General features: G+C 49.7%; 11 protein-coding genes across 14 annotated transcripts; 4 read left to right on the top strand and 7 right to left on the bottom strand.

Annotated features, from left to right (window-relative positions):
* The first annotated feature begins 36 nt into the window (after window positions 1–36).
* On the top strand, window positions 37–10,078 carry LOC122612891 (protein lingerer). Its single transcript, XM_043786760.1, has 6 exons — window positions 37–166; window positions 626–708; window positions 814–1,532; window positions 3,634–3,934; window positions 4,216–4,590; window positions 9,315–10,078. The coding sequence occupies exons 1-5, from the start codon at window positions 163–165 to the stop codon at window positions 4,582–4,584; spliced, it is 1,476 nt and encodes a 491-aa protein (XP_043642695.1). The 5' UTR covers window positions 37–162; the 3' UTR covers window positions 4,585–4,590; window positions 9,315–10,078.
* Window positions 10,079–10,355: 277 nt separating this feature from the next.
* LOC122613519 lies at window positions 10,356–14,604 on the top strand. 2 transcript variants are annotated; one of them, XM_043787729.1, is made up of 3 exons: window positions 10,356–10,615; window positions 10,674–10,731; window positions 14,179–14,604. In XM_043787729.1, exons 1-3 carry the CDS (start codon window positions 10,550–10,552, stop codon window positions 14,499–14,501), a joined length of 447 nt encoding a protein of 148 aa, XP_043643664.1. In that variant the 5' UTR covers window positions 10,356–10,549; the 3' UTR covers window positions 14,502–14,604. The 2 variants fall into 2 exon arrangements, with proteins under 2 accessions (XP_043643664.1, XP_043643663.1); XM_043787728.1 differs by lacking the exons at window positions 10,356–10,615; window positions 10,674–10,731 and adding exons at window positions 11,083–11,455; window positions 11,523–11,580.
* LOC122613517 (aarF domain-containing kinase 1) lies at window positions 11,591–13,993 on the bottom strand. Of its 2 annotated transcripts, none has more exons than XM_043787725.1 (4): window positions 13,700–13,993; window positions 12,220–13,340; window positions 12,057–12,152; window positions 11,591–11,995 (listed from the first exon to the last, which is right to left on the bottom strand). In XM_043787725.1, exons 2-4 carry the CDS (start codon window positions 13,330–13,332, stop codon window positions 11,642–11,644), a joined length of 1,563 nt encoding a protein of 520 aa, XP_043643660.1. In that variant the 5' UTR covers window positions 13,333–13,340; window positions 13,700–13,993; the 3' UTR covers window positions 11,591–11,641. The 2 variants fall into 2 exon arrangements, with proteins under 2 accessions (XP_043643660.1, XP_043643661.1); XM_043787726.1 differs by lacking the exon at window positions 13,700–13,993 and adding an exon at window positions 13,402–13,636.
* LOC122613518 (NEDD4-binding protein 1) lies at window positions 14,592–18,208 on the bottom strand. The gene is made up of 6 exons (XM_043787727.1): window positions 17,962–18,208; window positions 16,418–16,519; window positions 16,163–16,366; window positions 15,493–16,091; window positions 15,207–15,428; window positions 14,592–15,147 (listed from the first exon to the last, which is right to left on the bottom strand). The coding sequence occupies exons 1-6, from the start codon at window positions 18,112–18,114 to the stop codon at window positions 14,943–14,945; spliced, it is 1,485 nt and encodes a 494-aa protein (XP_043643662.1). The 5' UTR covers window positions 18,115–18,208; the 3' UTR covers window positions 14,592–14,942.
* LOC122613520 lies at window positions 16,662–17,946 on the bottom strand. The gene is made up of 3 exons (XM_043787730.1): window positions 17,400–17,946; window positions 17,218–17,336; window positions 16,662–17,138 (listed from the first exon to the last, which is right to left on the bottom strand). Exons 1-3 carry the CDS (start codon window positions 17,688–17,690, stop codon window positions 16,925–16,927), a joined length of 624 nt encoding a protein of 207 aa, XP_043643665.1. The 5' UTR covers window positions 17,691–17,946; the 3' UTR covers window positions 16,662–16,924.
* Window positions 18,209–18,486: 278 nt separating the features above from the next.
* LOC122615053 (transcription factor grauzone) lies at window positions 18,487–20,863 on the top strand. Its single transcript, XM_043789887.1, has 4 exons — window positions 18,487–18,705; window positions 18,769–20,006; window positions 20,067–20,457; window positions 20,512–20,863. Exons 1-4 carry the CDS (start codon window positions 18,589–18,591, stop codon window positions 20,752–20,754), a joined length of 1,989 nt encoding a protein of 662 aa, XP_043645822.1. The 5' UTR covers window positions 18,487–18,588; the 3' UTR covers window positions 20,755–20,863.
* Window positions 20,782–21,890, bottom strand: LOC122615058 (S-adenosylmethionine sensor upstream of mTORC1). The gene has a single exon (XM_043789894.1). It carries the CDS (start codon window positions 21,880–21,882, stop codon window positions 20,905–20,907), a length of 978 nt encoding a protein of 325 aa, XP_043645829.1. The 5' UTR covers window positions 21,883–21,890; the 3' UTR covers window positions 20,782–20,904.
* A 116-nt stretch (window positions 21,891–22,006) lies between these two features.
* On the bottom strand, window positions 22,007–23,068 carry LOC122615059. Its single transcript, XM_043789895.1, has 3 exons — window positions 22,577–23,068; window positions 22,413–22,520; window positions 22,007–22,343 (listed from the first exon to the last, which is right to left on the bottom strand). The coding sequence occupies exons 1-3, from the start codon at window positions 22,964–22,966 to the stop codon at window positions 22,107–22,109; spliced, it is 735 nt and encodes a 244-aa protein (XP_043645830.1). The 5' UTR covers window positions 22,967–23,068; the 3' UTR covers window positions 22,007–22,106.
* A 73-nt stretch (window positions 23,069–23,141) lies between these two features.
* On the bottom strand, window positions 23,142–25,543 carry LOC122615055. Of its 2 annotated transcripts, XR_006325776.1 has the most exons (4): window positions 25,097–25,543; window positions 24,505–25,024; window positions 23,808–24,377; window positions 23,142–23,748 (listed from the first exon to the last, which is right to left on the bottom strand). XR_006325776.1 is itself a non-coding variant. In XM_043789892.1 (3 exons), the coding sequence occupies exons 1-3, from the start codon at window positions 25,432–25,434 to the stop codon at window positions 23,874–23,876; spliced, it is 1,362 nt and encodes a 453-aa protein (XP_043645827.1). In that variant the 5' UTR covers window positions 25,435–25,543; the 3' UTR covers window positions 23,142–23,873. The 2 variants fall into 2 exon arrangements, 1 of the variants encoding a protein (XP_043645827.1); XM_043789892.1 differs by having other exon boundaries at window positions 23,142–24,377.
* A 118-nt stretch (window positions 25,544–25,661) lies between these two features.
* On the top strand, window positions 25,662–26,371 carry LOC122615060 (putative ATP synthase subunit f, mitochondrial). The gene is made up of 3 exons (XM_043789897.1): window positions 25,662–25,710; window positions 25,778–25,860; window positions 25,962–26,371. Exons 2-3 carry the CDS (start codon window positions 25,782–25,784, stop codon window positions 26,204–26,206), a joined length of 324 nt encoding a protein of 107 aa, XP_043645832.1. The 5' UTR covers window positions 25,662–25,710; window positions 25,778–25,781; the 3' UTR covers window positions 26,207–26,371.
* A 3-nt stretch (window positions 26,372–26,374) lies between these two features.
* On the bottom strand, window positions 26,375–27,487 carry LOC122614542. The gene is made up of 3 exons (XM_043789105.1): window positions 27,026–27,487; window positions 26,626–26,968; window positions 26,375–26,561 (listed from the first exon to the last, which is right to left on the bottom strand). Exons 1-3 carry the CDS (start codon window positions 27,474–27,476, stop codon window positions 26,375–26,377), a joined length of 981 nt encoding a protein of 326 aa, XP_043645040.1. The 5' UTR covers window positions 27,477–27,487.

Genomic DNA, 27,487 nt, shown 5'->3' with positions numbered 1-27,487 from the left:
CCGCTTCAGTTGGACGTGCACGGCGGCGGTAATTGTAGCTTTGATTGCCACCAGGAGCTGGACAGGATCCGTCATCCCGGCCTCCCAGCACCCCGCCAGCAGTCAACACCTTCCTCGTCACGGGCCGGGGAAATCTACGAAACCAAATTTATTGAATGCTCAATGGGTAAGCAACCACACGCCCTCCCTCCCCTTCCAGAAACAATCACAATCAGCAGGCAGCAATAAGAATTTAAATTAAATTTTCGCCTTTTTCCGCCCCTTGCCTGCTTTTCCCGACCATTTTCCCGTTTCCCTTTTCGAATGCGGAAAGTTGAAACAGAAACGCCGTCTGCCGTCTGCCGTCTGCAGTCTGCTGTTTGATTTCAGAGTTCAATTTGCATAATTTTGTTAAGCAACAGTTTCGACTCGGCCTTCATACTCGTATTATGCTGGGCTACGGATTTCAATGGGTCATTCAGTCGGGTTTCTTATCACGCCGAATCTGTTCCAATAGCATTAAAGTACTACTATCCTTATAATCATGCATTTGCTTGATTTAAATACTTAAAATGAAATATTTAAAATTGATTCGATTCGCCACACAATCGAAGTAAGTCACAATCCTTCTCCGTTGTCTGCGCAGCCCAAACGATGGACGACATGGTCTTCCAGTGCAGCAATCAAAACTCGATCTATGTGCTGAATGCCAGCTACGGTTCCTATGGGGTGAGTCCTCTGCCAGTCCACTTGCACATCTATCTGAGCTCCTTTCGTCCTTTTTCTTCGGCACCCTCCTTTCTTTTCCCACATTGCTATCCACCATCTTGGCAGGACTATGGCACATATGCGGCAACAAAGCGTGAAATAAATGGCAGCCGGAGCAGAGCGGCAAATCCAATTGGGGCAACTTGCTCGAGTGGCGTCCTGCAGCATAAATTCAAAACTTTCGGCAGTGGCGCAGCAACAACAGCAGCAGCTGCTGCTGCAGCGGCACCAGCCATGGACGCAGCAGCGGGATGCGCAGCAAACTACGTAAATCCTGTCGCTACATCAATGTCAACCGCAATGTGTTCACCGGCAACGGCGGCCCTGCAAAAACTGTTCAATTGCAGCGTCGGCGGCGCCTGCCAAAATGTCACCCACGCCCACAGCAACCACAGCAGCAGCACCAGCATCAGCAGCAGCATCTGCAGCAGCAGCAGGAGCAGCAGCAGCAGCCACATCCACATCAGTGGCAGCAACAACAATGCCGCCGCCAGCAACCATAACAATAGCTGCCTGTCGGCGGCAGGCGGAGTGGGCCTCCAAAACGCCCGCAATCGGAGCCGGAGTGGCGGCGAATGCCTTGATGGCGCAGCGGGAGCGGTTACCTCGCCAGTCGGATGCGCAGGAGGAGGAGGAGGAGCAGGTGGCCTTCCTCTGCTCCCGAAGAAGAAATGCACCACTGTCAAATCAGCGCTTATTGCCAAGAAGACAAAGTTTCTCAAATATCTCGAAGAAGAAAAATGGCGCAGCAACGCGGCAGTTCCGGAAGATGCTGGTGCCATCAGGTATGTAACACCCGTACACTCGCAAAAACCCGAGCACACCTGAGATCAACACAATACCAGACACTTTCAGCAGTATATAATTGTACTCACACGTGGAGGAACTTCCATAACCCTTGTGAGTAGCAGGCAGTTTGAGTTTAGGCACTCGTTACAATTCAGTTTCCATCAGTTTTCTTGCATTTCCATTGATTTTCTTCGAGTGCAGCTGGCGAGTATGTGCGTCTGTGTCAGTGGGGCAATCTCCTCTAGCCGTCGCAAAAACTTATAAATTCCCATAAATGTTATAGGGCGTCGTGCAACGCGCTGCAAACTGTGGCAAGTTTTATGACGGCAATCCGGGGACAAGTGCTGGTTCCGTGCTCCTAGTTGCCATGCCGAAGTGGTTTCTCATTAAGTTGACTGAGGAGGACCGCAAATTCCATCTTCATCTCCTTCCGGCATGCGATTATTTCTTAATTAATTATTGAAGCGCAGCAATCGTCGTTAGTTGCCATTCATATCCCAGTGAATCGCTGCACCCATCGAGGCCATAATTCCTGATATCGATTGGCCATTCCTCTTGGCTGCGATGGTGGCTTCCTGGTGGCCAAATGCGCCTTTCTCTGGACTTTGTCTGCGGACTGGACTGCGGCTTTTAAGCGCTTTCAATTATCTGTCAGCGGACACTTTGTTGCATCGCAGAAACTTTGCGGCGTTGTTCGCGAAGTCATAAGTTCTGATCATCGTCGCTGAGCCAAGTTGCTGACCGCATTTTCCCCTTCCCATTTGCCGCCCTCATTTTCCGCCAGCTTTTCCACCCACCAGTCAGTTGCGAAATTGAAAAATTAACGCGGTCGCCGTAAACATAAAGTGAGGCGAAAGCATCGCAGCTTAAGGAGGGCTTAAGAAGTTGATTAAAACTCAGCCCATACGAGTACAGGCACATATTGAAGTGCAATAATCACATTCTGGAAACTTGGCGCCCAAGTTGCACTTACAAGTTACGAGCTACGAGCCACAACATACCCCTCTCCAGACATCACTCATACGCACCGTTTTCGACCTATCCTCCTTGCAATAATGATGTCAGAAGTTCGCTCACTGCACATTTTCGCTGGCAAAGGCGGCTGGGAAAATTTCATTAATTGCACCGCGCGAAAAGGGCGGCTTCGCTTTGATTTATTAGTGCCCTGTGCGCATTTAATTAGTAAACGTCAGCAGGGAAAAGCAGGGAAAAAACGCAGAGCCCTCTTCCTTCTTAGGCATTTCCACGGCGGAAACTCTCCGCTACTCCGGCGCACATTCATCAACTTTCTGGATGGCGACACCAGCGCACTGACAGCCATGACTCCCAACTTGGGTCGCCAAGTAAATGCGCGAATTTGTTGTGCAAAGTTACTCGCTCTTGCATTTTTCCCCCGCTCCCGCGCTTTTCCGCCAATGCGGCTTAAATGCTCCCCAAAGGTGGCTTAATTCATTGTGGCCACTGGCTGCAAGTGCTGCAAATGCTGCTGGTATGCAGTTGCCAGTCCGATTGTCGCCACAAATTAAATGGGAATCATTGTTTCAATTTCCAGAACTTAAACTTGCGGGCGGCTGCTGGGGACGAAGAGCTGCAAACACGGTGATTTATCGCTTTTATCGATCGAATTGCCTTTGTTATCGCTCGATTTCAATGAATTCTGTGGTTCCACTTTTTATTTCACCAAACTTCGTTTATTCACTATTTTGTTTTCATAAAACATAGCAACGTGTATTATTAATATATGTATATTCACATCACTAATTTGTTTTCATATAACAAACCATCGTGTATTATTGTTATATACTCACATGTTGCTGTTGATTTGAAATTTGCGATATCCTGCAAAAGGGTTTTTGCTTAGAAGTGGAGTACACTTTTATAATTTCCAGTACGATAGGGCCTTATTTTTCCCGTACACATCACTTACCATAACCCTGTTCGCAGCAGCTCGTTTCCCACTTGATATCAATTTGCATGGCGACCCCGCTCGTCCTTGCTAATCGCAGCGAGTCCTTCCACGCCACTTGCAGCCATTTGATACGCGTTTAGTTTAGTCAACCAAACGCTAAATAAACTTTCATTTAACATGCTCGACAGCAATGATGCGGAGCCACCCACTCCGGGCGGCAACAACAACGGCGGGAACTTGAAAAATCAGAGCAACAATCGGGGAGCTGGAAGCGGAGGTGGAGCTGGAAATGGCAGTGGCACTGGAAGTGGGGGCCAGCTGAACAAACCGACCAACTGGAGCATGCATAATGAGGACACCAGCACGCCGCTGGCCAGCCACCAACTACAACAGCAGGTGAAATCGAGTTTCGAGCTCTACCAGGAGGCAGCCGACATTTTGGGCCTGAGTTGCAGCCTCTGTGATAATTGCCGATGCCTGGACTGCCAGGTGAGTAGCCATGGGGATGAGGGGGAGTCGTCATTAGAAGGGGAAGTTGCCTCCCAGTTGGGACTTTGGTTTATGATTCATTAGGTCTCGATACAGTTGGTTTGCGTTGTAGAATACCACTTTCGAGAGAAGGAAAGCATAACCTTTAACAACTTAATAGAGATACAATGAAGTCCAGGTGAAGTGTTTCCCTGTGAGGTTCGCCTATGATGATGACTCCCCTTTCCCGGCCAATCAAGAGCTCAATCTGGAGTGTTAACCAACCAACCATTCGCCCACAGAGCGGTTACTTCGACTGCGACGACGACGATGAGAGCTACTCGGAGCAGTCGCTGATGGACGACGAGTACGACGAGTTCGACTGCGGTGCGGAGGAGCTGCAGGCGGCGATGACAGCAGCCCGGCACCAGGATGTGCCCCGCATGCCCTGCTGCCCGCTGGGTGCGAGTTCCCACCTGCCGCACAAGGAGGACTCCCAGCCGGCCGCACACACGCCCCCGGAATCGGAATCCCTGGGCCATCGGGTGGCCATCGATTTTGATTTAATTAACGCCACTTGCAGCCAGGTGCTGCAGAACTGTGAAACATTCAACGATTTGAGTCTGCTGGACGCCGCCGCCGGATCCGGAGCCGAGCGTCCCTTCACGTAAATCCAGGTAGGTGTCCGGCATGCAACACAACACAACGCAACACAACACACACTACGTGTGTTGTTCGTGGGGCATTTCCTGCATTCCTTAGCGCTGTATGACAAGCATTTCCCATGCCAGAGCCGATTTGATTTCACCTGTCGCCGGCCAAAGCGCTTTGTTCCTCCTCACCAGCCGGGAACGGGGATCTGGGAACGGGTATCCGGGATCTGTCCGAAATCCACTGCGGACTCGCACTCGCAGATTGCTACAGCAATTTCTCATTCGTTTCCTGGCAGCGAGAGTGAAACTAAAATTGGGGTTTATGCAAAAATGAGCAAATTGCATTTTATTTTGGGGAAACGGAACGAACTCGAGTGGCTTTCGACATTGAGATACCCTTCAAGGTTCATGTGCACAAAATTCTCATAACTATCATAAGCTGTCTCAAAAGTATTTAATTCGGTTCTAGTGATTTCCATCTCTCCCATGACACAGAAACCCATAAACCAAGTTCAACAGTCCTCGCTCGTATGGACCGACAAATCATGAGCACCCTTGAACTCCATGAATGCGGGGTACAAAAAACGCTGCTGAGTTGGCAAAGCTTAGTCCAGAGCTTGGCGAGCGAACTGCTGGGGGATTGGGATCGGGATTGGGATGGTTCCGGACCGCAACAGTGGCGAAATGCCTGGCACTGGTCAGTTTATTGCATTTAGTCAAGTTTCGCTGTTTGCATGCACGATTGCTGGCAACAAATGAAATGCGGTGTTTGGAGGTTGGCTGTGTCTGCTGGCGGTTGGGGAGCCAGCAGATTCGGAGGCTGAGGGCCGGCAAATTTGATTTTCCATCCACACACACACACATATAGAGACACTACCGACAGCAGGAAATTTTCCATATTTGTTGAGGGCTCAAAGCAATATGCAAAACATGCACTTCCGTTTGTTTTCCCCCGCTTTTTCCGAATTAAACTTTCCATGCTGCACCCGTTTCATGTTGCAGGACTTTTTGTCTGCCGCTTGCCGCCCATTCAATTGAAATGCAGTCCAACAAAGGACTCAAAAGCCAGGCTGAGGCTGAAACTATGAAAAATTCATTGCCATCAGAATGGCAAGCGGCAAAAATGGCAAGTCGAGAGCGCAACTTAAATCGAATTACATTTACCAAATGAAATTTAAAGAGCCAGTCCCGCCGAGTGAGTAATGACTGCTACAAGCGGTGGCAATAAATAGGATGCTCCTCGCCAGCCAATCCCCCATGTTCCCCCACCATCCCCACCCTCCGCTCACCCATCTCTTTTGGCCAAGCTCCGCTGCTCGCTGGCAGCCAAAGCGTCCAAAGCCTACCGTCTAAGGCCCGGAGGCTTAGTGTCTACAATGATGCACTGGGAGAGATGCTGATCCCGTTGCTAAGCCAACGTTGTGTTTCATACTTGAAAAACAAATTAACAAGGCCACCAATTCTCTTTCTCTGCAAAATTGAAAGAGTATAACCATGATTATCAGAAAATATGATTACTCCTGCTGCTGAAAATGTTGACTCGATGGGTATTCTCTAGAAAGATCAAGTTGAAACCACGCAGTGCGTGCGAAAGCACACGCAACTTTTTGCCGTGTAGCATGTGGCCCAGTGTGTGTGCTCGAATGCGAGGGAGTGGCCGTGCCAACACATCAAGTGCATTTGGTGTTGGCCAACACCTCCCCGAAGGAGCAGCATCGCAGCATCCCAGAGCTGCGCCAGCTGTTGGCCATTTGCCAGGCACCCGGTGGAATTTCGCTTGGCCCAAAGACAATGCACTAAAAAGGACGTTTGCCCAAAAACATGGGTTTCAGCGCCCTGTCCGTGTGAGCTACTTATGCACTTGCTGCCCACGGCCACTGGGCTTTATTGAAAACTCATTTTACCTTCGCTTTTCCGACATGGCCCATTGGGCACCCCCATCCCCAACCCCCAATCCCCATCCCCACTTCCGACTACAAAGCAGTTAGATGGAAGCGCCAGCCATAAAACCGGTCAGCAAATGAAATTTTACGCAATGGCCACACAGCTAGAACATTTTGTGGGCCAGCTTTTATTTTCAATTTAGCATTCGGACGCTAGTGCAATTTCATTACCAACGAATAGAAAACCTGCACTTTGTGGATGCACAGAAGAGCGTGTAAAAGCAAAGGAATGGAGAGCAAAGTATGAAAATAGATACAATCATTTTTCATTCACATAGCCTTGCAACGCTTTAACACAAATGGCAGAACCTTATCGCCTAGAAAGTGGAAAACTATTTCGTGCTCTATGCCAAGTGGTGCCCCACTTAATGAACCGCAGCACCCAAATCAAACTTTTCCTGCGGCCTGCGATTGCCAGTTTAGGTCGTCCAAAGTGCTCCTAACCACGGTGCGCTGCAAATCCGAATGCAATTGCCATTAGAGCCCGACCGCAGCACGCCCACAGCCACGCCCCGCTTAATGATGCTTGATTTAATTAATGCCGCATTACCTACGTGGCAGGACGCAGTCCCCGACTTGGGTGGCACTCTGGGACTCTGATAGGGATGGGGATGGGAATGGGTAATCGCACGGCCGGATGGCAATTGGAAATTGTGCGCGTCTGTTGGGGAAGCGGCGGCGACAGGATGAACCACATTGCCATTTGCTGATGATGATAATTTATTGCCCCGAAGGGCTTACAGGCAACCCCGCTTACCCCGCTTTCCAGGACCCCCGCATCCTTGGTGGCTCCTTGGAGGAAACGATTTCCGCTCCGGCCTGCCTCGGGCGTGGGCAAATATTTGCCATGGCTTTCTATTTCCCCAGCCAGGCCAAACAAATTGTTTACAATATTTATTGTTTGTTCGATGTTCTGCGGCCGTTGACAATGATGAAATGGCAGCCTGGGCGAAGGACTCACCCACCGCCCGGCCGGGAAATCAGCGCATGTGACTTGACCAAAAGGACGAAGGACGAAGGGACCCCGAAAGTGGATGTCTGGGTCATGACAACGGCGTCAATGCTCATTTCCGTCGACATATTTTCATTTCCTTTCGGCTTTCTGCGCCGCCTTCGCTGGCTGTTTGTCCAAGGATTACCAGCAGCTGGCTCGTCCTTGCGCTCGTCCTTCGCCGCCGCCGAGTGAAATGTAATTCATTAAACTTTATTGTCCAGCGCTTTTCACTGACCTCGCCTTGAGTTCGACTCCAGTTTAATTTGTTTTTGCGGCAGGAAAACCTCATTTATTGCCCATGTACACGAAACTTTTCGGCCGAACTCACAAAAAATTCAAAAACAAAAACCCGAGCGAACGCACACAAAATCATAATTAAAATTTTCAATAAAATCTGCGTTAGCAGGGCGAAAAACAAACAGAACCGCTTTGCTGGCTGCTAATTATAAATTATAATTTTCCAGATCCTTTGCTGCCAAAATTAATCTTAATGAAATTATGCAAACAAAACTTTTCTGCAATCGCTGGGGCGGCTTTCTCCCTTCCCTCCCCGCCGCCGGCAATTAATTTCGCCCATCATCCATCCATCCATTGACAAAGTGAAAGCACGTTTCGATAATGAAAGCCGCCAACGGCCACGCCCCCACACGCCCCCTCACGCCCCTACTAATTGTGCCGACAACTTGATTCCAGCTGAGCAACTTTCCACACTCGACAGCGGCCCTCAAAAGTGGCCACACCACATAAAAGTGCCCAAACGGAAGGACGAAAGGACTGAAGCCCCTTCCCTTCCTGGCTGCCCCAAAATGTATGCTATCTAATTGTTGGGGCATCGAGCAACTGCCTCAGATTTGCGAGGACTGCTCTGCCGAGAAGGAAGTCAGACTCGAACGCTCCTCCACTGCAGTTTCATAAATTTGAATTTCAAATTTAGTGCTCACATGCCGGAGGAGGTCGCAGTGCCGCAGATTCGACTCCCAGATACCTTAAATTAAATTTTGGGAGCGCCTTAAATCTTGGGGGAGGCAACTTAGCACAAATCAACATATACGTGCTGACAGGCTGACAGGTGAAATGCTATCTCCAGCCTGTTGCTGACGCCAAATGGGGGGATAATAGTGGTGGGGGGGACTAGAGTTTTTAATTATGCTCAGCAGAGATTAATTTTTTGGCTCTGGCATTAGTTTGTATTAAGTAGTTATCAGAGGCACCTATTTAAAATATATGAAATAACCTCCTCGTTTCCTCTGATAGCACATGTGTATATATGTTTTTGCCTCGTTGGGGAAAGTTAGAAAGTTGTAGCCGCATGCAAATTGATTTGTGTCGTGTGTTCTTGCCACAATTTTCCATTTCCACCCACTTTCACCTCGTGCGTGGGCGTATTCATATGTAGTTATTTGACAAAGGTCCTGCCTGGCTGGCACTTTGTGTTTGCATTGTAAACTCGGAGGCAATACAAAACTATTAACAAGACGTGTGTAGTCGGGGATAAATTAATTAAAATGTCAACCTGGCTTTATCTTTACCATTTCGTGTTTGCGCAACTTGACAAAAGTTGTAGCTTCCCGTGTGTGGGTGGCATTTCTAAGGAGGCTGGCATAATTTGGGCGGAAAGCCACAAAAAGCCAGCAGGATATGGAGGGTCTATGAATTTTTGATGAGCACAGAGCGTGCATAAAAATTAAAATAAATTCTGTGTGATTTTTATGCGAGAGTGAGCGTGCATATGCATACTCCCACTCCCACTCAGCCACAAAGCAAACAATTCGCCCCGCCTTTATTTACCTATCAACTTTCTATTTGCACAGGTGACGAGCTGGAAGGCGGCGGAGAGTGGGATCCCCCCAATCAGGAGTCCGCACACTGCAGCTAATTAAAGTTTAACATCGGTCAGGTTGGAGCCCATTAATTGCAACTGACACCTTCCACAGTGGCTGCCAATTGTATGCGGACACAGCGCCGCTGGTGGCTGGTGGCTGGTGTTTGCGTTCCATTTATTTTCTTATTTTGATTTCAATTAAGTTCGATGCAAATAGAGCTGGTAGATAGCTGGTGAACAGGACACTTCCGCTGCCATATAAACTGCATAAATACGCAATTGCCATTGTGCAAACCTAAATAGTTGGCGAGCGTGACGAGCTGGTCAGCAAATCGCAAATAAATTAATTGCGAATTGCAATTTCGATTCAATTTGAAGGCGGCGGAAATTCAATTGAAAACCAGATGCGTTCCGGCGATGGCGATTATCAGTGAACATAAACCACATATGTATGCAAAACAATGAAAAACCAAAACGAATTGTGCCAATTTCATATTCATATGAATGCAATATGAATGTTATCGCGCTGCAAAGAGTGCAAACCAAAAGCGAATTCATTGGGATTATTCGGCTCGTAATCTGACAACTCAACTACTTGAAAATTCAATGAAATATTTATCCCTAATCTGTGTAAAGGGTCTATGTTGTTAGCGCTTAAGTATGTAAGAATTTTAGTGTGATGCTCTTGTTTTGTTCGTTCACTGATTTCAAATCAAGGAGAAACATTGGAAATATATTTGTGTTGGAAAAGAACCCCACAGACTCTGGTCTGCGAATTGTTTGGCTGGGTGGGGGTTAGGGGTCAAGGGTCGTTCTTTGGCCGGAATTCGAGGATGCAGAAAGCCAACGACCAAGAGACTTACCTCAATTAAGCGTTAACAAGTGACTGACGGACAGAATCCGGCGGAGATAACGGCCGGCACAAACATAAATGCAATCTGGCCGAGATAAGTGGGCCTGCTCACTCCGGAATTTGGCCATTTGGAGAGCGGCCGGCAATTGGCCCAGTTCGCTCATTAGTCTTGAAGGGATCCCCTGCGGCCGGAGACAAAGGTGGTAAAAAGTCCATCAACCGCTTAAAATGTAATCAGAGTTCGGGCCACTCGCCATATCTTACATATCTTATCGCTTGACATGTGCCCGGGGCTTTAGAGTGAATCACGGACTTCGTTTTTGGCCAAAACAACTCATTCGGCGGGTCATCTTGCGGGTCATTTAACAGAAATGGATAGTCTGGGGGTCGTGCTCTTGGTCCTGTGCGCCTTCAGCTTCCTGCTCTTCCTCCTGCGAGTGAGTGTTCCATCTAGAGCCCTATGCTCATACCGCTGTACCCCGTGTCGTCTTCCAGGTGCTCCTGATTGCCTGTCGCCCGTTCGCGATGTCGCTGCGCCCAAAGGAGGAGCAAGGTGAGTTCTCCAAGCATTTGAGGAGGGCAAACATAAATATTTGCCGTGCTTGGGCCACTGAACTCGTTCTCGAGATGAGTGGGAGCGAGAGCGAGAGAGAGAGTTCCCGGCCGCCATAAATCAAGGGCGACATTAATATATATTTATGCGTGTGTTCGAACATATATCTATTTGCGCACATTTATCATATCGCCTCATTAGATAAATTGCGAGTGCGAGCAAAAAACAAAGCCCTGGCTCGACACTGGTTTTGTCGCCTTATCAGCTATCAGCTAATGATTACAAAGCAAATATGTGCGTTCTTCGTTGTCAGCTTCGAGTCTGACCCATGCCCGGATGTCCCGTCAATTCGGTGGCCAGTAGTTCAGGTTAGTCGGGTCTGTCTGTTCGTCAGAGAACAGTCTGTCTTCGAGACATTGTTTAGTTTCGATCAGGACCCAAAATCACAGCAATTAGCGCGGAATTAACGACCGAAATCAACATGGCCCCTGCCATAAACGCGACGGTCAGCACCCCTATTAACGCCACCACGTCGGTGGTGAACGCCACACTCAACACCACCGAAAGTACGAGTACGGTGTGGCAATACGATAACAGCACACCCGTCACCATTTGGGTCGACGGCGGCTACGATGGTCCGTACATGTTCTTCTATCCCAGCTATGTCATTTACATAGTGCTGGTCTTCCTGTTTGTCATCGCCTTTCCGCTGGCCATGATCATGGTAAGCCGATTCGAAATGGGATACCTCCTGCTCCTGCTCCTGCTAATGATTCACTCTCTCCCCGAAGAGCGCCAAACGCAAGCGAGAGGCCAATGCGCGGAATCTCGCCCAGCAGAGACAACGAGGTAATTTCCCTTTCCTGTCTCGTCAAGAGTTTTGTACTTTTAATCGGGGACCACATTTAGCCTAAATAACCTGCTTGAGTGCTTCGAGGAAACCAAAATTAATCAGTCCCAGGTAGAGGTAGTAGCAGTTGAGCTTGAAAAGCTCCCATCGCTCGCGCACCCGCAGCCACAGGATTCGCGACGATCCGGATCCGGAGCCAGACTGTTTGGCTCGCTGTTCAGCATAGGAGGATTGAACACAGCACTTGGACATAACCCAGAAGGCGGTCATTCGGTTCTGCGTGCGCAGCGTGGACTCAATTCCGCGGATCAAGTCATTTGTCTTCAGAATGAGCAGCATCTGACGGTCCACCTGTTCCAGCACGTCGGAGATGTGCGGCAGCACCAGCGACGTGTTGCTTTGCAGCGTGTTCTTCTGCAGAATCAAAGCATAGACTGTGACTAACTGAAGGGAAGAATTTGCTGGACGAACTCACCTCTTCTTTGGAATATTGGACCTTGGTTAGGCCCTGCATCACCGTCTCCCAAGGTCGTCCCGTCACCATGCATGCGAAAAGACCGTACAGATCGCCCTGGAACAAGGAAGTGTGAAAGTTAGAGGGTTTAGATTAAAATCCACCTCACAAGTCTCGTCAATACCTTTATTCCCAGCTGCTCACTGTGTTGTCTCATCGCTTTGCGGTCCACGTTCAGGATGCTTAGCCAGAGATTGGAATAGTCGTACCGGAACTTGTCCGTCAGATTTGCGTAGAGCCCGTGATCCAGCAGAACTATCTCCAGACTGTCCTTCGGCGTGCGTCTTACCAAGATGTTTCCTGGGTGCGGATCGCTGTGCACGAAACCGGTGCGGAAGATCATCTCGGAGTACAGCTGCCCAATGCGATTGGCCACCGCAAAGGAGTCAATTTTGTTTCGCCGTATGTAGTCCAAGTCCGTGACATGTCCGCCCTCCAGGTACTCCATGACTAGGACTCGAGAAGAGCTGTACTTCCAGTATATCTTGGGCACCCGAAGCCAGGAGTACTTCTCGAACTGCTTGGCTACCTTCTCGGCGTTGCGTCCCTCGTTTAGGAAATCGAGTTCGACCGGCAAGTTCTTTTTGGACTCCTCAACCAGCCAGTGGATCTTGAAGTCGGGAAATATCCGCGCCAGCACATTTACGGCCAGTTCCATGGTCTTCATGTCCACGCGGGAGTTACCCTTAACGTAGGGATGTTGCACCTTCACGGCCACCACCTCGCCGGTCTTCAATCGCGCCTTGTGTACCTGGGCAAGGGACGCGGTTCCCAGAGGCTCCCTCTCGAAGCTGTCGAAGATGTCTTCCGGATTGCAGCGCAGATCCTGTCGGATAACCTTGTACAGGTCCTCAATGGGGTTTTGCGGCGCATCGGAGTGAAGAACTTTCATGGTCTGCACAAACTCCTTGGGCAGCAGATACTCCAGGGCACCTATGTGCTGGCCCACCTTGATGTAGACACCCTTGTTTATGCAGATCAGTTCGAGCAGCTTCTCGGCGGCTATCTTGTGCACCCGGCTCTTTTCCGCCTTGTACTCGGGCGTCTCCTTGTCCCATTCCCTGTAGTAAAGTTCCCGCTTGTAGGTGAGTGCCACGTCCACGACGGCGGCGGCGGATCGCGACAGCCGGACGATGCCCAGTGAGTTGGGATCGTAGTCGTTGGTGTGCAGGCTCCAGCCGGCGGAGGCCAGTCCGGCGCCGACTACTCCGTAGCCCAGAACGCGTCGCAGCAGCATTCCTCCGGCTGAAAAGTGAAGAGCATTCAGTCTGGTGTGCAAAATCAACAGGTGTCAATGCCGATTAACCTCTGGGCTTTCACCTCTGCTTAAGCGCGTTAAGCTCGTTTTACGCGCAACGGAGGCCCTGAGGCACTGAGGCTCTTTGAACTTTTCCCTCGGCCAACTGATTTTGGGGAAATGCAGCCCTCTAAACCTGTTGCATCTCCGCAAGCATTTTCATTCACTTTTTCCCCATTTACATTTTCCAACGCTCACATGTAGCTAAACTTTCACCTCAGCAATTTGGGCTGCGCCATTATGTAAACACACCTGACTGAAGGTGAGCCGCGACTCACTCGGAGTGACGGCCAATAGTTTCACTTACTCGATAAGGTGCACTACAGGTAGCGCCGGAGTTCGACGGCGCGTAGGTGTTGAAATTCCAAAGTCTGTGATTAAATTGATGCGCTCCAACGTCTGTGGCCTCAGTTGGCGCAATCAGCTGTTGGCCTGACGTCAGAGCAGCTGACTCAACAGCGGAGCTCAAGGGCGTAGTTGTTTTTGCTCAAGGGGGTTTAGTGCTCTTACAATATTATAACGGCTTTTTTTTATCAAAATTATAAACGTTGTATTAAATGTTGCTCAAAACATAGAACGACTCAGGCAGTATGTTGAAGGCTATTAGTAACCCCCCTTGGGCTGTAGTTACTTCTTTTCGCTTAGCCGAAAGCGGTTAACAGTTAGCGGTTAACAGAGCAGGGCGGTAAATGTTAAGTGTATTTAAAACAATACTTGCCAGCTTCCTTTTTTAAGATCTTCTAAAGCTTACTTGTCCACTCAATATAAATTGTTCTTTTTCCGTAGCCCGTCGCCAAATGGAGATCAACGTGACGAACGATTGCAACGGCGGCTCCGGAGGAGCCGGAAACGTGTGCTCAAACAGCCAGGATGAAGTCAGTGTCCTGCCGAAGACCTTGGATTTGCCGCCCAGCTACGACGAGGCTGCTTTTAGCGAGCGAAAGCAGGACAGCACACTGACCATAGCCACCAACTTGGAAGCAAGCAATTCCAATTTGGCTATTGGAACTAACGAACCACCGCCAGTTTACGAGGCGAATGTGGCCACAACGACCACGTCCACCACCACCACCGTATTCTTGGTCAACGGCCACCCACCGGTGGTGTAACTCAGCATTGGACTTTTGAGGAATCGTACATTTATTATTATTTATACACTTTACAAGACACTGTACAGTTTTGCCTATGTAAATAAAGTTTGCTCCTCGAGAACTGCTGAATTTTGCAGGATTTTACAATATTATGCATATGAAAACACTTTTCAGGTAGAAAACTATGATATGCAAACCTAATGAATAAACTTTGCTCCTCGAAAACATATAAATTTGGCAGGATTTTAACAATATAATGCATATGAAAACACTTTTCTGGCCAAAAACTATGCTATGCAAATCTATTTAGTAAACACTGCGTTATATTTCTTGAGTTTTGACCAACTTAACTTGAAAAATAATATCAGAAAAAGAAAGTTGGATGATCCGCAACTAAAGCTACTAACTAAAAAATAAAGAACTGAACAATCAAAATAAATAAATATGGGGCTACGTGCATTAGCACCTCAAAATTTCGTCGAGCGTAGGTCCCCAGCGGCCGTAGGGATCCTTGGGTAAAATGAATATGTTGTCGCACCAGGAGTAACCAAGGACTCGATTCTCAACGATCTTTTTAAAGGCAGGATTCTCATTAATCAGGTCTCTGTAGTTGTCGTTGGAAACCACGGCAGCATTCTTTTCGTATGCCAGTTGCAAAATGAAACTGAAAACAGGAATTATAAATTTCCATTCTAGATACAAATGTGTTTCTAGGAGGCTCACCGATCATCGTAGCTAGACGACATTTGACCGGGAATGTTTTTGCACGGCGTAAACACAATCTTGCCTTCCTTGTGCAGCTTATCGAGAAGCTCGGGATTCGAAGACTTGAAGTTGTTTTTCCGAAACATTGGAATCACAGCCTTTACTTCGTGACCCATTTTCTCGAAATACTGCAAGCAATACTTTATTCCCTCTGATGAAAAGACGTTTGAGTTGCCATGGCTGTTGAGTATAGTTGAAGTAAAAAGTTAAGTCAGTCTGGAGTTTGCCTATAGCAGAAACTTACGCAAAGGCTACATTGCTGCCATCGATGATAATAAACCTCTTATTCGTCTTCGGCTTATCACTGGTCTCTCCTGCCTCCTCCTTCGGATTAAATGTGTTGGTGTTATAGTCTCCAAGCTTCTTCTTTTCTGCAGTGGTGAACAGGCTGTCATTCATTCGCGAAGTCTTCTGTTTGGGCGCTTCCGCAATCCTAGAACTTCTTCGCTTCTTTCCTCTCCGCAACGGCGGCGAGTACGACGGGATCGGGATGAAATCTTCTCCGGTCGTGTCCTCAATAAATATAACCGAGTCGTTGTTTTCAACAATTGAACTTGGTTCTGCTTCGGAGGTTTCATCCAAGTTGATGATGGACTCTGAAAAGTCTCCTTTTACGATAGTAGAGTACAAAACTGGGTTTTCCGTTTTCGGCGCTATCCGCAAAGCAGCCTCGCCCTTGCAATCTGTAACTATCTCTTTTGGTTGCTGGTCACTTGTGCTGGGCTCATCATCGTCGTCATCTAGAATGCTAATGGATTCGTTCGGAGTTTCCAGCAACACGCAGTCGTCATCGTCGCTGCTCTCCAACTCCTCGATGAGTTCTCCTTCTTCTATACTGTCGTCCTGATGGTCGGTAGAAATTCCAGTGACCATAATTTTATATTGTTAAAACACAAATTCCATAAAAGCATTACCTTGTTCTGGTTGTAGAACCGCGGCTTGGGAAGCACGACGTTCTTTGCTGGCGATTCCCTTCTGCGGAAGTCCAACCTGCGCTTGATATGAGGATTTTTCTGCGCTGCATACTTTTTTTTAATAGAGTTTAATAGCTTTGATAGCATTTCTCGATTGAGTGCATTCTTCTGAATTGCATTGTGCTTCAGTCTTTTCGGTGCGTTCTGTGGAATATCGCATGCCTTAATACAAATATATATATTTCGATTTGTTACCTTTTGCTTATGGTCTCGAATCTTCTTGAAGCCATTGGGCTTAACCGCTGGTTTGGGCATTTCAGTGTTTGAAGTGGAGGCCCCTGTTTCTGGTAGTGCGACCTATTTGGAAAAACGGGATGTTATTAGTTTTAACCGAATTGTGACTTGATCATATTTTTGGAAAAGCATTTCTACTGTTACTTTTCCTACTTACTGCGAAGTTAGGTTCAGTGATTCTTTAAGTGCTTTGAGTAAAACTGCATTTTTTGGTACATCATTTACATCAAATTTATTGTGAGTTGGAGTCTACAGGGCTTACGTATATATCTAGGCGTACACACTAACTAGGAAAATGATTTTGATTACACTTCACTTAGGAGTAAAATTAAGTAGATGTTCGGCAGAGGAGGTTTCTCAACCAATACAATGCCTTGCAGTCAAACGAGGTAAAACGGCCAGTAAGTACACAACTCAATAGCAGTAAACAAAGCAGCCCCGTCGCATCCCGATCCTCCAAACTCCGGTTTACTGCTTCTTAAGCTCGCTGATTTCGTTGCGAATGTTGGTGCGGGCTAGCTCTTCGTACTTATCGTGGTAGTCTCCAGTGGCGTAGATGGATGGAATCATCAGCAAGGTCTCCAGCACCTTCATGCGCATGGCCTTGTAGGTGGCATCGTCCAGATTGGCGTACTCCGAGCGAAGGAGAGTTGTATAGTGCTTGTACTCCTCCGGCGAAGCACTTCAGTTGTATAAATGAGTATGCAACATATGATAACATATGAGTGAGATAGACAGACGATGATAGTACAAATACTCACGCCAGCACCACCAAGTCTACGTCCTGCAGCAAATTGGCCTCGTCGTCATGGCACCAGGTCAACTGGTTCTCCGGGGTCTTGCGCCCTAGCAAATTGCATACCAGACTTTTTGCATGGTCCTGTTCAAGGCAAAAAACACTCACTGTATGGAGGAGATTCAGTTATCCCGCATGCTTACTCACATCCTCGATGACGGCATCGTTGCAAAACTCCTCAAAGACCTCGCAGTTCTTCTCGGCACAGCTGCGGTTGCCATCGAAGTGGTAGTACTGGAAGAAGGCGGCCAGCACAATGTTGGGATTGGCCACGCCCGCCAAGTGCGGCTCCTTGCGCCGCATCATCTCCTCCCAATTGTGGTAGGCGCGAGCGGGATCCTCGGAGCTCAGGTGCTGCTGGATGCGGGCGAACCACTCGTTGGCCACCTGCTCGGGCACATCGTGGTGCTCGCACACCTTCTTCCAGATCTTCTCCATACTTGGTGGGTTATAGGTGATACTTTGGCCTCTTGGATTCGGAGTTGCTGATTTCGGCAGCGATGATTCAGTTGGCTGGAGCTGGTCTTTCTGGAACTTTTCACTATTCACTGGGAATGTGGGGTGCAGGGCGCTGGCGATTGCGCACTGCCGAAAGAAGCCCACACCTCCACATGGTTACCACTCGCGGGAAAACAGAAACTGCGCGTGCCGTCGACGCGAGCTCAAAGTGACGCCAAAACGCATTTCTTCTATAAAGCAGGGAACTTACCGTGTTCTTGAGATAGCCGCCTGTTTTGGGATCCTCGGCCGCTAGCTGAAGTAGAATATTTGAAGCCATTTTGGAGGCCGATCCGCGCTTGTGCCAATGTTGCTTTATCAGTTTGGCCTCTTTGGGTTCCCACTTCTTCTTGGTTTTGCCCATTTGAGGCACGTGCGTCTGAATAATGCAGTTAAATTGTTAAAACTCCGATCTTTAACTACTTTTCAAAACCAAGGAATCAGCTGATATTGCAATGTGCGTTATGTTTTGGTATTTTTCCAAGCACTAGTACGTTTCCACGGCGTCTAGGTACGAGCGAAAAGGCGTTAGGGTGTAACTATAATGTAGAGTAACTATAGTTAATGTTAGTCTCTAAAATTAATATTTAAAAAAACTATTTTATTCACACATAATTAAAGTTGCTTCAAGTACACTTCAATACAAAGATCAGCACATTAAACATGTTTTTTAATTTCCCCAATGGTTAATGAGCGATACTATCGGCTCACCAAACTTTTCGCACGCCCCTGGCAACCCTGCCTTGCTTTGGAAAACAAATTTTTGCAAAATCGTAAACAAAAACTTTGAGTGGAAATGAAGCAGGATTAGGACTGAGCCAGTGCATCCGGTTACGTCATGACTGTCTGCGTGCTCTGCCTGGCCAGTTCCAATGCCGGCTACGGCCTAGAGTCCGCCGAAGGCGTCCGTCTGAACATTAGGGCGACCATCAACAAGCACTTTTCGTTTTCCGAGGTAAGCTCTGCGCCATAATCGCAAGTTTTTGATGCACCGGACCAAACTCTCCGCCATTCGTAGGTTCTTACAGCGGGTCGTGATGCTGAGGTCTGTCGGGAGTGCTGGGACTGCGTTAGCAGCTTCGAGGAGTTCCACCAGCGGGTCTCCTGCCTGCATCAGCAGCAGAGCAGGGATTCCAAAAGCGAACCCATCGAATTTTGCGGTCAGACGGAGGAGGCCATTAATCCGCTGTATTCTGTGGAGCTGGACGCCTTGGCGGAGGGCTTCTTTGCGCCCAGCGAGGTCAAAGTAGAGGCAAACGAGCTGGAACCCCTGCCGAAGGTGGAACTCTGGGAAGACCCAGTTAAAACGGAAATCAGAACAGCTTCGAAACGCTTGGGTGTCCCAAGCGAAGGCTCACCGCATTCGAAGCGGCGCATTAAAAACGAACTGCCAGTGGACAGTGATTCGGATGCACCTCTGGCCGATTTTCTAAACTCGGATACAAAGAGCTGTTCAATTAGTTCCGCAAAGAACAGCGAGACGAACAAGGGTCGCCCGCTACGTCGGAGTACGAGAAGAGGACGCCCGCCCAAAGCAAAGCCTGAATCCCCTACTTCTCCAAAGAAGGAGGTCGACTCCGATGATATGTTTGTGGGAGTCGACGCCGTCTTGGGCACGGAGGACAGCTCCAGTTCCTCCAGTGAGAGCAGTGGGGAGGACTCCGACCACAGCCTGCCGGACATAGAGCCGGAGGAACGCTACGCCGAGATTCCCAAGCGGAAGGTAGTTAAGCCCAAGAAGTACCAAAAACGGGAAAAGCCACTGGTTCCACCCGTTCGCCTGAGTCGCGAGGAGATTGAGCGGAGGAAGCTCCAGCAAAACGAGTACGATGAGATTATCCTGGAGTTCTTCAAAAAGTTTCCGTGCGCCGTCTGCAATCTGCTGGTGCAGAACTTTGGGGACATGCGACGCCATCAACGCGTTTCCCACAACATCGAATCTGGCTTCATCGAATGCTGCGGCAGAAAGTTCCACCTGCGCAAGACTTTGGCGGAGCACGTGCTGGTCCACAAGAATCCAGAACACTTTACGTGCTCCCAGTGCGGGCGCGTGTTTCCGGACTCGCGCTCCCTGGATGTTCACGAACAGACACACACAAACCCGGAGGTCAAGGCGGAGCCGAAGGAGAAGCGGGTCTATCAGTGCGAGAAATGCCCCAAGAGCTTCACCACCAAAGCGGCCATAGAGTACCACCACGTTTCCAAGCATGTCCCTAAGTCCGAGTTTAAATACTCGTGTCCAGAGTGCAACAAGAAGTAATTGTCTATATGAATTGTCTTATGAACAACCCCCAGCTAATCCCTTTATGCTTTCAGGATTCCTACGGAACGAAAACTGAAAGAGCACTTGCGATACATGCACGACCCGGAATCGGCAATCATCTGCGATAAGTGTGGCAAGACGCTGCGTTCACAAACGAATCTCAAAAAGCATCACGAGCTGGAACATTCCGATGAACCGCGTCCCAAGCCCGATCCCGTGCAGTGCGAGATTTGCGGCACCTGGCTGCGCCATCTGTCCGGACTTAAGCAGCACATGAACACGGTGCACGAACCGCCGGGCGGCGAGCATCGCTGTCACATCTGCAACAAGACATCCACCAACTCCCGAGCTCTGAAGCGCCACATCTACCACAACCACCTCTGTGAGCGAAAGTTCAAGTGCGGGATGTGCGAAAAGGCATTTAAGCGTCCACAGGATCTGAGGGTGAGTGTTGGGCTCCTTACAGAGAAATCCAAGATTACGAATTCCAATTTACAGGAGCACACATCAACCCACACCGGCGAGGTGCTGTACACCTGTCCCAACTGCCCCATGACGTTCTTTTCAAACGCCAACATGTACAAGCACCGCCAGCGGCTCCACCGAGCCGAGTGGGAGGCGGATCGCAAGAAGCCGCTGCCACCGAACATCATGAAGATTTCGCAGGGTGCCACCACAGCGATGAAGAAGCGCCAGGCCAGCGGCGCTCTGTTCCCACAGTCGTCGGAACAGAAGCAATAGCATTTGTCCATTTACGACATCCATAGATAGTAGATAAATCATCAACCATTATTATTAACTCGCACTTAACACAGATAAGTTAAGCCATAAATAAGTAGACGTGGACATATATTTACATCGATTTATGGGGGCTGAATCTTATCTAGCCATCTAGCTATCGTCCTGCGGTATCCGAATTTCCTCGCACATCCCCTCCTCCCGGTGAATGCTCGCCCAGTGCTGCGAGAGCTCCCGGCTGATGGCCTTGCGGAACACCATACACGATATGTGCGGCAGCTTCTCGAAGCGCACCCGCAGCAGGCCAATCCTGGCCAGGGAGTAGCGCCAGTTCTTCATGAGGTGGGCGTTCTTGCCAACGTGCTGGGAGTCCGGTGTAATGAGCACGAGGATGCCCTCGGGCAGCAGCAGATCGTAGGCCTGAAGGCAGCACTGCAGTCTCTGCTCGGCGCTGGGCATGTACTCCAGTAGCAAACTGAAAATGACGCACTCGTAGTGGTTTGCTGGTAGCCTTCTTACGCTGCCATTCTCCAGCTCAGGTTCCCCTATTCCGGGTAGCACCTCCACCTTTAGAAAATCCGCCTGCAACACATCTTCGGTAGCGGGACACAAGTCCAGGGCGGTCACCTCCAAGTGCGGCGCATTGGAAAAGGGATTAAAGCAGCTGCCCACATCCAGCACGTGCAGCCTGTCGGGCGGCTCCTCCATCAGCCTGCAGGTGCAATCGCCCAGTTTTCCCTCGGCTCTGTAGGATTCCAGGAGTCGCTGCTCCCGCTGGCGCTTCTGCAAGTATATGCCCTCGGTGAAGAAGTACTTGGTGATGTAGTCGATGGCCCACTTGATGCGACTGCGTGCCTGCAGCTCCACCTTCCCATCGTTGGTCTCCCATATGGCCGCCAGTTGCTTCATTGCTTTGGCGTACTCCGCCAGTTGCTTGGCGTTCCTGGGACTCGTGTGCTCCTGCCAGGCCGCTGTGGCGCCATACTCCTTAGTCAGCTGGCGCAGGCTTTCGTGGCAGCTCTTCACGATGCTGGCCAGGCGCTGGTGCTCCTCCGTGGCCATTTCGCTGCCGTATCTTTGGTTGACTGGATTGGTGGGACGCGTGCAATAGGGATGAGACAGTCCCGACATACCAACTAATCGGTATCGTTATCGAGACAGCCTCAATGAAGCGGTTTACCGGTAATAACGAATATTGAAAAGTAACGGAATAAACCGGTTAATAAAGGTTTAAGCTTTGAAGATTCAAATTCTGTTAAATATGTAAATTACTTTGTTTTATTAATGCACTTTCAATTTCTAGACTCTCACAATTTACGTATCTGGTGAACATGTGTTCCCGGACGTCCAGTTAGCTAGCTGGTCTTCCCTCCGTCTGGTTTCATCATAATCCTAGGATTGGGGGAGTCGTCAAACCAAGACATTACATTGGCGCAAAGCGCAAGGACCTCCATCTGGGGATTCGGGGGAAACACGCGACCAAAGCACTCCAGCAGCATGGGCTGTCGGCGGACCACCTCGTAGTATTCGTCCACACCAATGTTGGTGTCCTTGTCCAGGTCGAACTTGAGGAACAGCATCTCCTTCATGTCCTGAATGGGAATGGAAATGGGAATTATATCAGTGTATCAATGGAACAGATGTAGAGGATGCAGCCTCACCAAACGCAGCTCATTGGATTCGTCCTCATCCTCGCTCTCGAAGAACTTGCTGACAAAAAACCCCACTTGCTCGCCATTCAACTGCTTGGAATCGCTCTTATCGTAGACCTGCAACGGAAGCCACAGGTTTAACCTATTTAGCAGGAAGACTATAAAATCCCCACCGAGAATGCGAACTCCATTTTCAGCTGAAGGTCTTTGGTGAAGTACAGGGTGAGCAGCCTCACAAAGGACTCCAAATGAATGTGCTTGTCGGGAAAGAAGTCAGGAGCCCTGCAGCCCGGAGTATGGGCTATTCTGTACACAATGGTTGCAATGAGATCCCGATCCACGATCTCGAACAGCAGCTCCATCAGCGCAGTGAGTTGCAGAATGGTCATGTACTTGGCCCTCGGTCCATTGACCAGGACAAACTTGTGGTAGAGCATCACGATGCTGACCAGCTCGTTATGCGAGAAGATCGAGTCCTTGGCCAGGCGAGCAACGTCCTTCATATAGACGTAGTTGAAGCGGGCATTCTCCAGGGTATCCAAGGAACCGTCCAGGTCCTTCATTTCGATTTACTGCGCGTTCCAAAGGTTTATACTTGAAATAAATTGATAGAACCCTTGACTTTAATCATTGAACATTGGCAGACTTGCTCACTTTGATTCATGTTTGTGGGGAGCATTCAAAGGCACGTCCATCTGTTTATACACTATGTATTTGTATTTGTATTTCATTATCTAGTTATCTCTCGCCCGATATACGGTTTTAATTAAGCTGAAGCAAGTGACAGGATATTACAGCGCTATACAACACGACGTACAGTAACTTATGATTACACGAATTATAAAAGATTCTCGTAATGTATGAACAACATACATTGATCTACAACTACGGCATGCTGGCACCGCATGCACCCCATGTATAAATAGTAGTTGTGTACAAAAAACTTAAGGCTAACAAAATGAATGTATCAAAATAATACAGTGGCCATAGAGAATACTGACTGATGAGTAGATGCGTTCGGCAAAAGGGAACTTATTCGGAGTCTGTGCATGAGTATTTTCGAGTTTTTTTCGAGGACACAACCGCGATTTGCGTTTTGAATTGATCTCTGCGCCCGGAGTACTTAACAGATACGGATACAATTATATAATACTAATTTCTTGAAAATGCAATGCCTGTGAGTTCGTCTGGTGCGAGTCGCACAATAAACAACAGTCCAGTCCATTCGTCCGAGTGGCAACTTGAGTGTGTCGATGAGTATTCATTCGCGTATGAGTATGCGCGTCCGGTTTTTCCGCTTCCGGCTGTTCTGGCTATTCTGGCTGACCGGAAGAGCTACATTTCGCTAAACATATTTCAAGCTAAATTTTAAAGTACTGTTGATGTTTCCTCTAAATGCCTTACACCCTAATTGCTGGCTCTCCTCGTATTGTATCTGCATACATATATGCGTAGCCAACAGCCACGCCCCTAGTTGCAGGCGGCATTGAGCGCCAGCGCCCCCTCCGCACTGGTCGATGGCCCGACCTCGTGGACATTGTTGTAGTCCGCTTTGGCATTGCACTTTGCTGAACTCTGATCCTGTATGCTTCCGTTCAGGCCGCCGCTCTTCAGCGAGTAGATCCCCAAGCGCGCCTCGTGCTCCCGTCGTTGCTGTCGCAGCCGGATGTCGTGCTCCTCGCGCATGTGCCGCAGCTTGAGGTCCTGCTCCTGCCGGTAGTAGGCCATCTTGACCTCCTGCTCCATCTGCTCGAAACGCAGCTTCTGCTCGTGCTCCCGCCGGGCGTAGTCGATCTCGGCCAGGCGCGCCTGCTTGAGCAGCTTAAACAGGTCCTGCTTGTACTTCTGCTCCATCTCCGTGGCGGCGACCAAATCAAGTGGCTGGCTATTTGTGTCCGCTACTGGCGTGGCGCTCGCAGCTACGTTGGTGGAGGCTTCGTTCTCGTCGGACAGCAGCGACTGGGCCTGTGAGAGCTGGTAAACGAAGAAATACAAGTATTAGTAACTTCCGAACAACACAGGCAAATTAAATTATGATTCCATTTCCTTCTCGGCTTGGAGAGCTTAACCTTAATTACTTGGGGCTCTTGTTCAAACTCACATTCCTTTGTCGCCGCTTTCGAGGCGGGCCTACGCCCTTTTCGTTCTCCTCCCCCGTTTCGGCTGACGCCTCTGTCTTGGCGCCCGAGGACGACTGCTTGGCCTTGGTCCGCTTGCGTCGCTGGGCTGGCAGCTGGGCGGGATTTCCCTCCTGCTGGGAGTCCCCATCTCCGCCAGCGGTGGAGGGCGGCGGCGAGGGAATGGCTATTGTGGAGGTCTGCAACGTGTCCTCGCTGGCATTCGTGGAGTTGGGCAGAGCGGCCAGCGGCATGTCTTCGTCCTCGTCGATGTCCAGCAGCTCCTTCTTCAGGGCGCCGTTTGTGTTGGCGCTGCGTGTCTGGCTGCGCGAGGTGACCGGATCCTTCTGCATCTCCTCCAGGAACTCAATCATCCGCATGCCCTCTAGGGCCTCTGTCTTCGGGTGCTTCTGTTGGTGCTCCCGCTTGGCGGAGTTCTTCATGCTGCGCCACTGCACCTGGATCTGCTCCAGTAGGCGATGGCGGAAGTTAAGGGCGTTGAACCTGGATGGGGGTTGGAAAGGGAACGGAATGGTTATAGAAGGAACCCTATCTCTGCCCGATTGCGCAACTTACTGCTTGGTGATCTGCGACCAGGCCAGACGCTTGGCCTTTATGCTCTTGGCGTCCACGCTGCGGTTCTCCACGAAGGCCACCTTGGACTTGATGACCTCAAGGAGCAGCCCCCTCTCCGCCTCCTCCCAGTTGAGGGAGCGTTTCTTGCGCGTGCCCTTCTTCTTGCCACCCGCGCCTTCCTTCTCGCCAGCATCCTCGGCCGCATCCTCCGCGTTCTCCGCCCCCTCGTCCGCTGTGGCGCTGCTCGACTTCTGCGGCTTCAGCTCCACCTTCTCGTCCTCGTCGTCGTCCTCCGGGGGCGAGGAGGATCCCTTGGTCAGCAACTCCTCCAGTTTCATTGTTTTTGTTTACACACTGGATTCCCTTTGGCTGGATTCTGATTCGAATGCCCAGGCTTGCAAAAATCGTATTTGATTTCTGTATATACTGGAGCTTAGTGATGGGACAAGGCCTGCATCGGGCTTCGATGTATGCGCCGTATCGATATTTTAGCGAATACTCCCTCCGCAGCTAGCGGAGGCGCCCACCCCCGACCTGACCAGTATATTTCGGTATATTAGTGGCTGAAAATCCCAGCCTTCGCCGCTTTGGTCATACTGTCGGTATCGAAGGAAGTAAGTAGCAGGCGAAATTTTATGTTTCATAAGAATCTGATTTAAGAATATATTGTAACCAAACCAGCGAGATGGCATTCGGTGACTATCCAGCTGAGTACAACCCCAAGGTGCACGGGCCCTACGACCCCGCTCGCTTCTACGGCAAAGGTGAGCATATTACGTAATTTTTGCGGCAGGCGCAAAGCACATTTGCAATGCCCAAAAATGTCGAGCGTTTTACATAATTTAAACAACTCTGCGATTCGCAGCCGATGTGCCCTTCGGACAGGTGAAGCTGGGCGAGATCGGCGCCTGGCTGGGACGCCGCAACAAGACCCCCAACGCGGTGGCCGGAGCCGTGAGCCGTGCCTGGTGGCGCTGGCAGCACAAGTACGTGTTCCCCAAGCGCGCCGGGATCGCTCCCTTCTTCCAGCTGACCGTCGCCAGCATGACGTTCTTCTATCTGATTAACTACACCAAGTTGAAGCACCACAGGAACTACAAGTATCACTAAGCGGCGCTGCCCGGTGGTCCTGCATCTACAACAGATTCTACACTTTCCACAAGACGTGCGAGAGGCGGGCAAACACCATTAAACTATATCTATTTGGCTTTTGTGTTTTGAAAACTGCTTAAGTGAATAAAACGGCTGCGAATATCCATGCTGCCATAGACTCAAGTCTCAGTCGTTGCCGCACTCGAAGACTGCAGTTGGGCCGATGTCCAGCTCGGAACCGGAGCGCTCCCAGGCGTAAGTGGAGCGCGCCGTGTGGATTTCGCAGATGAAGGGCAGCTCCCGGTCGCAGTTCAGGGTTTGCCAGGTTCCCTGCGGCGTCAAGGCCACGCAGCTGGCGTTGCTCAGCTCGCCACTGGAAATTCGAATAGATTTAGTTAAGATACCACTAACTGCTTACAACTAAACTGCCAGCCCACCCAACGCGAGGATGACCGCCTTCCCAGGCTCTGTAAAGAAAGCATTGCAAGCTCTCCCGTTGCGAGTTTCTGAAATCCAGTGGACTCAAGGACGAAGAGCTGTTGTAGACCAAACCCACATAGGCCAGATAGACATTGCCTTCTGCATGAGACTCCGATTTTCTGTTGAATTCCAGTAACCACTGGGCCAATAAGTTTGTTCTGTGCTCGGAGGCGATGTGGGACAGACTGCCAGTGAACTCCGAAGAGTTGGAACAAGTCAGCGAGGCATTCAAGTAGACACTGGGCTGAGTATACACCACGAACAGTCCAACCTCCGGTATGCAGCTGTAGTTCCTTACGACTGCCGAGAAGCACAGCATTACTTAACTGAACAGATAGTCTGGAGACTCTTCTCAACCTGTGGGCCTTCCATATAAGCTGTAATAGTCGAAGCGACTGTCGTTGACCATCCCTGAAAATGTGTTATTCTGCGGACACTTCAGGACGTGGCAGTTGAAGAACTCCCCTGGCTGTTCGAAGACACTCAATCGACTTCGAATGCGCTGCTCCTTTTCCCCCGCCTTGCCAATGGACCTCTGGTCAAAGGAATTCAGCCTCCTTTTCGGTCCTCCTGGCGCGTAGTTCAAGGCCAGGCCCCGCAGCTCATGAGCCAAGTGAGCACACTCCTGCAGAGAGGATGTGTTTTCCAGGGCCAGTGCTTCATCGGCTGCGGCTCTTTGGCACTGGCGAACCAGGTGAAACTGCAGGGGGTTCGACTTTCCAGAGGGACAGTTCAAGGAGCCCCTCGTCGGACTCATCAGATAGGTGAACATGAGAAACAGGATGTGTGCCATTGGAAGTAACTCCATTTCTCTACCCT

This window comes from Drosophila teissieri, chromosome 2R (genome assembly GCF_016746235.2).
Source record: "Drosophila teissieri strain GT53w chromosome 2R, Prin_Dtei_1.1, whole genome shotgun sequence".
In the NCBI taxonomy this organism is placed as follows: Eukaryota; Metazoa; Arthropoda; class Insecta; order Diptera; family Drosophilidae; genus Drosophila; species Drosophila teissieri.
Note: the sequence above shows the minus strand (reverse complement) of the source record. Positions and strands in the feature narration are given on the sequence as shown.